The sequence below is a fragment of the Erythrolamprus reginae genome, chromosome Z (genome assembly GCF_031021105.1).
Source record: "Erythrolamprus reginae isolate rEryReg1 chromosome Z, rEryReg1.hap1, whole genome shotgun sequence".
NCBI classification, from domain to species: Eukaryota; Metazoa; Chordata; class Lepidosauria; order Squamata; family Dipsadidae; genus Erythrolamprus; species Erythrolamprus reginae.
In genome coordinates, this window is record NC_091963.1 from 90998683 (window position 1) to 91010625 (window position 11943).

General features: G+C 31.9%; 1 protein-coding gene across 1 annotated transcript in view; it reads right to left on the minus strand.

Moving 5' to 3' along the window:
* The window catches only part of TECRL (trans-2,3-enoyl-CoA reductase like), a 96415-nt gene extending 95821 nt beyond the window's left edge, over window positions 1-594 (minus strand). Inside the window, exon 1 of the mRNA XM_070728910.1 lies at window positions 361-594. Coding sequence (XP_070585011.1) covers window positions 361-594 — 234 coding nt within the window. The remainder of the gene's footprint in view (window positions 1-360) is intronic.
* Between the last annotated feature and the right edge of the window lie 11349 nt (window positions 595-11943).

The window sequence follows — 11943 nt, forward strand, 5'->3', positions numbered from 1 at the left end:
TCAGCAACATTTCTATCCATTTCAAAAGCAAAATCATATATTCATATTTGATTCATAATCCTACCTAAAAATTGCAGTGGATCATTAAAGTAAATTTTCATGAAAGTTATTATCTGCCTTATTTAACACAAAATGTTGAAAAATAATCAGTTGCAATGTGAGTATCACCTATTGGTATTATTTGATTCTGTTGATGAATCAGCAGAAAAAAATATTAACATTTACAATCCCTGAGGAGAAAAATCATTAAGCCAGTGCAATGATTAAAATAAAATCTTTAAGACAGCAAAATATTGTATTATTTTTTTTTAAAGACATTTACTCTGCAATGTACTGCTAAAAGTACACCTAAAAACTTACCTTATCCACTACACAAATCTGTTTTTTGCTGTGGGCATCAAGAATCTCCACTTCAACATAAGTGATTTTTGAATGTCTAAGAACTGGCAGTGGTCTTAGGTGGCCAGCAGTAAGTACAAGCTGGGATAAGCTGAAAAAACTTTTCATGCCATTATGAGGTGCAGGCAATACTGATCCCTGGATGGCAAGATCTTTCTTGTGCTCAAGAGTGCTGGGCTTATGTCTCCTGAACATGATTGCATGAAATACAAGGGCCTGTCATGTCAACCCTGGACACCTACAATGGGTGATCTGTTGTCCCTGGATCACTTAAATACAAACACTGGCTGATGAAAGGTCAAGTGGCATTCCATTTAAAGAGTCTAAGTTTATATGGCAGGATTGGAAACAATAGCTTTCTAATCCTTTACTATATTTAGCTGGCTATTGTGATATTCTGTACTACTGTTTTTATTTTAAACAGTGTTTGAAACAACACACCCTGCTCAGTTTCTTATCTTGCTTCCTAATTATTACAATCCTATCCCTTTTTTAAAATAGTCCAAGAGCTATAAAGGAATCAGAACTAATATGCAATGGAATACAATATTATATATAGAAGCCGGGAATAGAAATCTGTCTAGTTTTAAAAATGCAAGTCAAATGTCACCCACATGGGAATTGTTTCTTAATAAAGAGCATGTCAATCAAACAGTTAAATACTGTCAAATGTCTGCCACATATTGTCAAGTAATCCATGAAGCTAAAAATACGCTTGTGTAGGTAGATGACTTTCCGTTCAATTGCATTATATTCACATCCTATGCTAAAAAAAAACAACCCCAAAACCCCCAACAACTAAAAAAAACCTACCCCTCCTTATTATAGCAGTCAAAGTACATGCACACTTTATACAGTCAGTCTATTCAACCTTCAGTACAAACTCCACTGTTGCATTTCTGGCCTGAGATGACCCAGCATAAAAAATGTAGAAGCGGTGCTTCCATTTGTTGGCATCAAAACTGGAATGAATACAGTTTTTAGAATAGAATGCATTTCTTCACACGTGCCACATAAGTATATCAGGGATTCTATATTCTAAATAAATTATGGTTCCATGTTTGCATGTTCACATTGAAATTTACAACACTTGACTTCCGGTTTCGTTGAGGACCGCAGCGGAGTCTCTTGGCAGGGCTCTGCCTTGAGACTCCTTCCACCCTTCCAGAGGTCGCCGAAACGCGATTGGATCGAGTCCGGATGGCTCGATCCTAGAACAGGGGAATTCCCTCTGTCCGAGGGGCCGTCGCCGAGGCTCCGGAGGCAGGGGTTTGTCCTGCAGCTCTGGAATAGGGAGCACCGGTCCTCTCGCAAGAGGACGCGGCCATTGCGATCCCACCAAACCAGCGGGAAGCAAGAAAGAATCAGAAAAGTGAAAGCAGAGATTAAAGCTACTTTTATTGAAAAAGGAATACACTAAAGAAAGCATAATCAAGGTAATAAGATTTTTTTCTATGTTTCATGTTAAATAAGAAGATCGGAGTAAAGAAAGTGGAGAAATAAAAAAGTTATAAAAGAAGGCGAAAGAGAAAGTTGTCTAATACATTGTATCCAGGCGCAAAACAACAGCCGGAACTTACTCTCATTACTTTCACTTATTGCCTTGAATTTGGACTTGAACTGTCAAACGTTTGAAAATAAGGAGAATTTAAAGGATTTCAAAATGAGACACTAAAAGGTTTAACATATATAAAATGACATTATTTGGCTGAACATTCTTCTCCTCTTCTGAAGCAATTGGTTACAAAAAATAGTAGAAAATGAAGTCCGGGCTCGGATTTTCCCAGCGGAAGGATTAAGACTGCTTACTATCTAGTCATAAAACTGGAATAAATATATAAAAAATACTTTTCTTCTTATTTTGAATCTTTTACATTTGGATTATTTGATTAACCCTATTTGGATTACTTTGTTGGATCATTTCATTTGGATTAACGGCTGTTCTGTCGGATTCGTAGCGGAGAGGCTTTACATCTTGCTTTAAGCTGCGAGAGACGGATCGACTCCATTTTAACATTGGATAATTAAACTGCAATCGTTTGGAAAACTGAGATCATATAATTCTTGAGAAGATTAAATTTTATTGTTTCTACTCTTTCAACCAAAGGGACCTTCTTCTAACCTATATTAAAAGTCTCTTCTAAAACAGATTAGATCTTCAATCAACAGAATTATTTTATTATAAGAGGAATATTAATAACTGATTTTTGCTCTTTCGTTCTTACAATTTTAAGTTTTGAATTTTAAACTTACATTATATTATAATCCTTTGGGTTTTGTATATGCATTGTTAACAATCCTTGGTTCCCTGCTCCTCCTTAACCGAATTATATCTCTTCTTTTCTTCTAGATTGCCCCCTTCCCTTTATCTTCTATTTTTTTTCCTTTTTTCCTCTTTCTTCCTTCTCCTTTGGTTTTCTTTTTTTTCCTTTCTTCTCCTGCTGTGCCAAATCAATTTTTTTTTCTCTTGATATAATTTTGGACTTAGAGTAATAAGAATTAATGAGCCATATTTTGAATATTGAATTCTAATTGTATTTGTACTTGAATTATATTTCAATTTTCAGTGTGTATTTGAATTTTTACTGTGGTCTGCCTAGGGCAATCAATTGTCTAGGTTTGGAATTTATAGCGATTCTTTAAATACTGCTAATACATAATAATATTAATTTCAAATTTCAAAATGTCAAGTACTTCTACTTATACCAAAACAATTAAGAAGCAAACATCTGCTGCATCGTCCCCTCAAGGCTCGCCTCATCCCTCCCCTGCACAGCCGGCCTTATCAGTAACCATGTTTACCAAGGAGAAGGAGAAAGAGAAACCACAACAACCTTCACTTGCTACAATCCAAGAGACACTAACTGCATTAAACGACTTTATGCTTCAATCTCAACGCGATGCAACCCAACAGAGAGATGCAATAAAAGCAGAGATGGCTGAAATGAAAGTGGATACAGGAGAGATGAAAGACCAGATGAAGGAGATTAAACAAACTTTGAAAGACAGTGAAGACCGAATGAAAGCAGCTGAAGAAAAGATGGAGAGAATGGAGAAAAGAATTGACTACCTGGAGGACAGAGCGGATTCACGCTACAGAAGATATGTTGAATCAATTACACATCTGGAAATGCAACGTGCTTCATATGGGCTACGATTTCAAAATATAATAGAAGAGAAGGATGAAGATTTAAAGGCCACCATGGCTGAAATTTTTGGGGAAATCCTCAAGATTGACCCACTAGAAATAATAAAAGAAATCGATGAAGTTTACAGAATTTCAAATAGCTACATACGTCGCCACAACCTTCCACAAGAGATTCACATCAAATTTGTAAGAAAAACTTTGAGAGATGATATACTGCATTCGTCAAGAACTGGTCAACTACAACACAAAGGCAAAGAAATAAAAATATTAAAACAAATTCCAAGAAGTGTTAGAGAGAACAGAAGAGATTACCAATTTTTGACCAAAATTTTGATCAAAGAGAACATAACTTTTCGCTGGCTTATTCCACAAGGACTGTCACTGACATGGAAATCCACAAGATACAAGCTGGAGAATTTAGACCAAGCAAGAGACTTTTATGAAAATAGTGGAATAAGCGAAATGGAACAGCTAACAAGAGAACTGGAAGTAATGCAGGCGGAAGCCATGGGGGCATCAGCACAAGTGGAGGAGCAGGAACACGGGGCCAGAAGAAAGCAACCTCAGCGGGAAACCAAAAAGTACAATAAATGACCACATCGAGAGACTTAAAAATTTTCTCAGTAAATGTTAATGGACTAAATGAACCAAAAAAAGAAAACAAATATTTTCCAAAATCAAGAACCAAAAAGCTCAAATTGTTATACTTCAAGAAGTACATATAAAAAAAAGTAATCGGAATTTATTGTTAAATACTAAAATTGGAAATATGTATGCTGCATTAGCAGATCAAAGGAAAAGAGGAGTAGCAATGTATGTTGAGAGTTCTATAAATTCCAAACAATTATTTAGTGATAATGAAGGTAGAATTTTGATTGTCCAAGTTAATATTGAACCTAGACCTCTTGCTATTGTTTCTATATATGCCCCAAATGACGACCAAATCACATTTTATAAAAAATTACATCAAAAAATTATAGAGTTAAATTTGAAAAATATGTTAATTATTGGAGATTTTAATGCAATAACAAATAGACAATTAGATCACTCGGGGGAGAAAAAAAATAGTAAAAAGAAAAAAAAAGAATTTATTACCCTCCACTTTTCAGAAAATGAAAGCAGAATTACTATTGAATGATATTTGGAGGGAAAGACACCCCCAAAAAAGGCAATATACTTTCTATTCAAACCCCCACAAAATTTGGACTAGAATAGATATGGTGTGGGCTCCTAAAATAACAGCAGAATATATACAAGAGGTGGAAATAGATGTTAACACATGGGCGGATCATAACCCAGTTATAGTCTATATGAGAAATAGTAAAAAGCATTACAATTGGCAAATGAATAGAAACATTCTGAAAGAGAAAGAATACAAAGAATGGATTGAGAAGGAATTAAAAACATTCTTTGAAATTAATAAAAATACAGATACTACTCCCCAAAACTTATGGGACGCAACTAAAGCGTACATAAGAGGATTAACAATATCTTACACAGCAAAATACAACAAAGAAAAGAAAAGAAAATATGAACAATTAATGAATGAATTAAAACAACTAGAATTTATATCACAACAAAACATGAAAAATAAGGATTTGGGGGAAAAAATAAATTTAATTAAACATAAAATTAGATTGGAAGAACAGAATCAAATGCTGGAAAAAATAAAAAGAGCTAAGCAACAATATTTTGAACATGCCAATAAACCAGGTAGATGGTTAGCATATAAACTGAGAAAACAGAGACAATCTAAATTAATTAAACAATTAGAAGATAAAGATGGAACAATAAAATATGACACAGAAGGAAAAGCAAATATAGTACAATTTTTTTTAAAGAATTGTACAAAAATGATAATATAGAGGAAGATGAAGTATTTAAATACCGGTATCTAGAAAGTTCAGAATTACCCCAATTAACAGAAGAACAACAGGAGAGGATGGAGAGTCCCATAACAATGGAAGAACTCCTTATAACTATTAAGAAGCAAAAAAAATAACAAAGCCACAGGACCAGACGCTATTCCAGCAGAGTGGTACAAAATAGAAAATGAAACATTAAGAAATCATATGTTGCAAATCTTTAATGAATGCAGGTTAGATGGTAAAATTCCTAAATCATGGTCTGAATCTTTGATAACTTTAATTCACAAACCGGATACAGCAATGGAAAAAATTAAAAACTATAGACCAATATCATTATTAAACGTTGATTATAAAATATTTATTGCAATATATGCAGATAGGTTGAAAACGGTTATAAATAGTAAAATTCATTCAGACCAGAATGGTTTCCTGCCAGGCAGACAGATTAAAAATAACCTTAGAACAATTATTAATGTATTAGAATATTATGAGCAACATCCAGATAAAACATTATCATTAATGTTTTTAGATGCTCAAAAAGCCTTTGACAATGTTAATTGGACATTTATAAAAATGCAACTAAATAAAATGAGATTTGGCCCTAAATTTGTCAATTTAATAGATGCTATTTATTCAGAACAAACAACAAAAATCATATTAAATAATGAGCAATTGGAAGCGTTTAAAATAAATAAAGGAGTTCGACAAGGATGTCCTATTTCACCCCTCCTGTTCATTATGACCTTAGAAACACTATTAATAAAAATAAGAGCAGATCCAAAGATAAAAGGGTTAACCGTAGGAAAAGAGATATATAAAGTTCAGGCTTTTGCAGATGATCTGACCTTTATAATGGAAGATCCGATAGCTACAGCACCAAGATTAATCCAGACAATAGAACAATATGGTAAGGTAGCAGGTCTGAAAATAAATAAAAATAAAACACAATTTATAACAAAAAACATGAATAAAGTACAAGAAAACAATTTAGAACGTATTTCTGGAATACAAATAGTTAAAAAAGTAAAGTATTTGGGAATATGGTTAACAGCCAAAACAATAACATTAAAAAATGATAATTATATAAAATTAATTAATGAAATTAAAAAAGATTTAGAAATATGGAACAACTTAAAAATATCTTTTCTGGGAAGAATTGCCACAATTAAGATGAATATCTTACCCAAGGTTTTATTTTTATTTCAAGTGATCCCAATAAATCCAGGGGCAATTTTTTAAAAAAATTTAACAAATGTGGTTAGAAAATTTCTATGGCAAGGCAAAAAGGCAAGAATTAAGATAAATATGTTAGAAGATATAAAAGAGAGGGGAGGTTTTGCCCTCCCAAATTGGAAATTATACTACCAGGCAGCCGCCTTAACATGGATTAAAAATTGGATAACCTTAGAGGATAAGAGAACATTAAAATTAGAAGGACATGACCTTATGCTTGGCTGGCATGCCTTCGTATGGTATGATAAAGATAAAAACCATTCTTATTTTAAAAGACATACACTAAGAAAATATTTATTTGATGTATGGAAAGATATAAAGAAAAACCACTTTTTAACAATTCCGGATTGGGTTGCCCCGTTAGATGCAATAATACATCCAAACTCTATCAAGGATACAAGAATAATAAGATATAAAGACTTGTTAGATGATCAAATGAAATTAAAAACTAGAATTAAATTACAAGAAGAAGGGATACAAATCGATTGGTGGCACTACGCACAGATCAGATCTAGATACCAGAAAGACAGCATACTTTATATATTTAATAAAAATAAAAATTTATTAAGTAACTTAATTACTATAAATCAAAACAGAGTAATTGGGAAAATATACAAATATTTGATTGCTCACAAGAATATTGACTTAACTTTAAAAGACAGTATGATACTGTGGTGTAGAAATATAGGCAAAGAAATAGACATAGACACATGGGAGAAAGTTTGGATGCACAACTGGAAAATGACAAAATCAGTTTCTTTAAAAGAAAATCAAATTAAAATGTTCTATAGATGACATCTCCCACCAAGTAGAATAGCAAAAATGTTTCCCAAGACATCACCTTTGTGTTGGAAATGTAAGAAAGAAATAGGATCCTACTACCACCAATGGTGGACATGTAACAAAGCTAAAATGTACTGGAGAATGATAGAGAAAATGACAAAAGAGATAGTAAAGCAAAACATAGAAATTACCCCGGAGTTCTGCTTACTAGGAATTACTAATCAAAATTACAAAAAAGAAATTTTGTATTTAATTATACATATTTTCACAGCGGCAAGGATTATTTACGCGCAAAACTGGAAAGGGGAAAATATCCCCAAAGAAGAGGAAGTTATTACAAAAATATTAGATTGTGCGGAAATGGATATGATGACAAGACGCTTAAACGATCAAGAAGAAACAAAATTTTATGAAACATGGAACAAAGTTTATGTATGGATAGATAAGGAAAAAAAATAACAGAAAATTAAAAATAAATATAGATGTTTTGGTTTAAATTTTCCTTTTTCTTTATAAGAATAATACTAGAATTAGTTTATATACATAGAATTGATAAGACTGTTTGGTTTTACACTATTACAATTATTTTTCTTTTTTTATAATATCAATTTTTCCTTATTAGATATTTTTGCATTAGTAGTATTGAATTATGTATTTAACTATGTATTCCTTTTTCTGTATCTGCATTTATACTTTTGAGAAAAGCGGGGAAGATACATCCCCACACTTTATGTTGAATGTTTGTAAGTCTGTGTGTTAATTTTAAGAAAATTAATAAAAAAATATTGAAAAAAGAAATTTACAACACTTAACAGAAGAATTTGTACTTAACTGGGATATACATTAATAATCTACATGAATCTGTAATATTTAGAATGAAAATTAGAAAATATAATAATAATTGGCGACTTCAATGTGATACTAAATTCAAAAATGGACTACAAAGGTTCTAAAACCAAATCTAGAAAACAGTTACCGTTAGCTTTTGAAGACTTAACTACTGAATTTGCATTACAGATGTTTGGCGCTATTATAACCCCGACTGTTATGAATATACTTTTTTCTCCGCCCCACACAAATAATGGTCATGCATTGACATGGCCTGGGCCACCCCTGAACTTATTAATGAAATAACGCAGATTCATATAGTTCCGAACACATGGGCCGATCATAATCCTATAAACTTGAAGTGGAGAAACCCTTCAAATTTCCACTCTCAAAGATGGTCCATGAACCAATCAATACTTAATGAAAAAGAATTTCAAAACTTAATTAAAAACAAAATACAGCTCTTTCTTTAAATTAATCAGGACGGGATAACAACTACCCAAAATCTATGGGATATACATTGCATATACAGCCAAAAGGAAAAAACAGGCCAAATCTTAATTCCACACATTAAACTCAAAACTTAAAAAACTAGAAGAAAGCTTACAATTAAATCCAAATAACCATAAAACTCTAGCTGAAATAAATTTGATTAAACATGAAATAAATTTAAAAACTCAAGATGAACTTTCTTGGAAAATAAGAATCTCTAAGCAAAAACAATTTGAATTTGCTAATAAACCCGGGAGATGGCTATCATTTCAACTCACCCAACAAAAGAAAGGTAAAAATCTTGAAGCTCTATATGATGAACCGGGAGTATTAAAAACAAAACACAATGATAAAAAACAAATAATTGAACTTTTCTTTTCAAATCTGTATAAACAGGAGGAAATAGATGACCATTTACTCCTAGAACTATTCAAAGACTCAGATTTAATTAAAATAAATAATGATAATCAGGAGCTTTTGAATAGGAAAATAACACCATTAGAAATAGATAAAGCAATTGCAAATCAAAAAAATAATAAAACCCCAGCGCCGGATGGCATTCCTGCTGAATTTTATAAACAAACATCAGAAATTTTGCACCCCATATTTCTTAACTTATTTAATGAAGCATTAGAGGAAGCCAAACTCCCCGCCACATGGAATGAGGCATATATAACCTTAGTCCCAAAAGATGATAAAAATAGGTCCCATATACAGAATTATCATCCAATATCTCTTCTAAATTCAGATTATAAAATATTCGTATCAATCATAGCAGATAGACTCAAAAGGATTCTAAATGCCATAATACATCCAGATCAAAATGTTTTTCTCCTGGCAAGGAATTTTGGAATGAATACGAGAATTATATTGGATTCGTTGGAATATTACAATAAAAATATTGATAAACCTGTAACTTTCATATTTGTCGACCTTCATAAAGCATTTGACAGTCTCTATTGGCAATTTTGGCAATCATTTCGTTAATATTATCAGATCTATATATACTATTCAAACTGCTAAAATATTAATTAATAACGATTTGACTGACAAGTTAAATATTTGTAAAGGTGTAAGGCAAGGATGTCCCCTAGCTCCATTACTTTTTATACTGGCATTAGAAATTTTATTAAATAATATAAGAGCAAATAACGAAATTAGAGGTCTTAAAATTAAACAGGAACAATTTAAAGTCCAGGCATTTGCAGATGATATGGTTTTTATATTACAAGATCCATTAAAATCAACTGTAAACCTGATCAAACAAATGGAGAGATTTGGTACTGTGGCTGGATTAAATATAAACAAAGACAAAACCAAGATAATGACTAAAAATATGTCATAAAATCAAATAGGTAAACTCGAAGAAATATCTAAACTCAAATCTACAAAAAAAAATCAAGTATATAGGATTATGAATTACCGCAAACTGTGCCACAAAAAGATAATTATGGACTAAACTCCCTCTCTCCCTAATGGGAAGAATTGCCATGATTAAATCAAATATTCTCCCACGATATTCGTACTTATTCCAAACTGCTCCAATAAAACAAACCCTTCTTTGAATGTCTTCATAAGAAATTCCGTAAATTTATTTGGGTGAAGAAAAAGACGAGGATAAAAATTAAATGTATGTTCGACCACCGTACAAGAGGGGGATTTGGATTACCCAATATGGAGTTTTACTATAAAGCCTCAATTCTCAATTCAATTAGGGAATGGATAATACTTAAAAATAGAAGGCTATTAGCACTAGAGGGCTATGACCTTCTGATGGGGTGGCATGCCTTTCTATTAACAGATCTGCATAAAATACCCTCATACTTTAAACAATACTACATCCGCAAGGCCTTAATTGAAGTTTGGCACTTTATCAGGAAGATTTACTATTTATCCACTCCAAAATGAATATCCCCAATCGAAGATGTTACATATCCAAACCTCCTCCCTCTCAACAAGATAATAACATACAAACACTTACTTGATATCAATGATGATTTAATATCTAAACAAAACCTTTCAGAGGCTGGCCTTAGCTTTGATTGGTACCAATATATTCAAATACAACACATTTATACTAAACATAAAAACAATTTGGGATTTGAAAAAAAATAACACACTAGATAAGATTCTATTTGGTTCAAATAAGAAAATAATATCTAACGTATATAATAATCTATTGTATCAGTACACTATAGAAGAAACAGTTAAAACATCAATGATTGCTTGGAGTCAAAATTTTGGGTATAATATTTATCTAAACGAATGGGGAAAAATCTGGACTATAAATTATAAATATACAATTGCCACCACCCAGAAAGAGAACCAATATAAAATTTTTTACAGGTGGCATCTCCCTCCAGCTAGACTTGCAAAAATCTACCCAAATATGTCTCCAAAATGTTGGAAGTGCAATGAAAAAAATGGGACATATTACCACACTTGGTGGACATGTGAAACTGCAAAAACCTACTGGTTAAAAATTTAAAAAAAACTATAGACCAAATTACTTCCCTATCTATCCCCTTAAAACCAGAACTATTCCTCTTAGGAATAATTAGACAAAAGATTAGTAAGGACGATTATTATATCATAACTCACATTCTAGCCGCAGCAAGAATTTTGTACGCTCAATATTGGAAACAAGAAAGAACACCTACTATTTTAAATCTGTTAATCAAAGTTATGAACTATGCAGAAATGTCAAAAATGACCATGGAATTACAAAATCGAGAAGATATAGTTTTCTACCAAGTCTGGGACAAGTGGCATAATTGGCTAAGGAAAAGAAATTTTTTGCAAATAATTCAAAAGAAAGATAATCCAACAGAGTAACTTATTAATGAACGATAAAATTTAAAATTATACTGTATTTGCTATATCACAAAGGATGTACGCAATATGTAACATTGAAGATCTCATTCATCTCATCCATCTACTCCCAAACAAATCTAGCAGAATTTTTTTAAAAAAACAATGAGAAGGAGATACATCAGCAATATTTTTGAAATTTATGTCGTATTGATACGATATACCAGCCTCATTGCTGGTTCATCTCTATTTTCCATCTATACCCTCTCCTGCTACTCTATATTTTCCCTACTATATTTCCCTTTTCTCTATTCTTTCTTTTTTCATTTCTCTTTTTTCTTTCTCTATTTCTCTTTTCTACTTGCTTAATATTCCTAATAT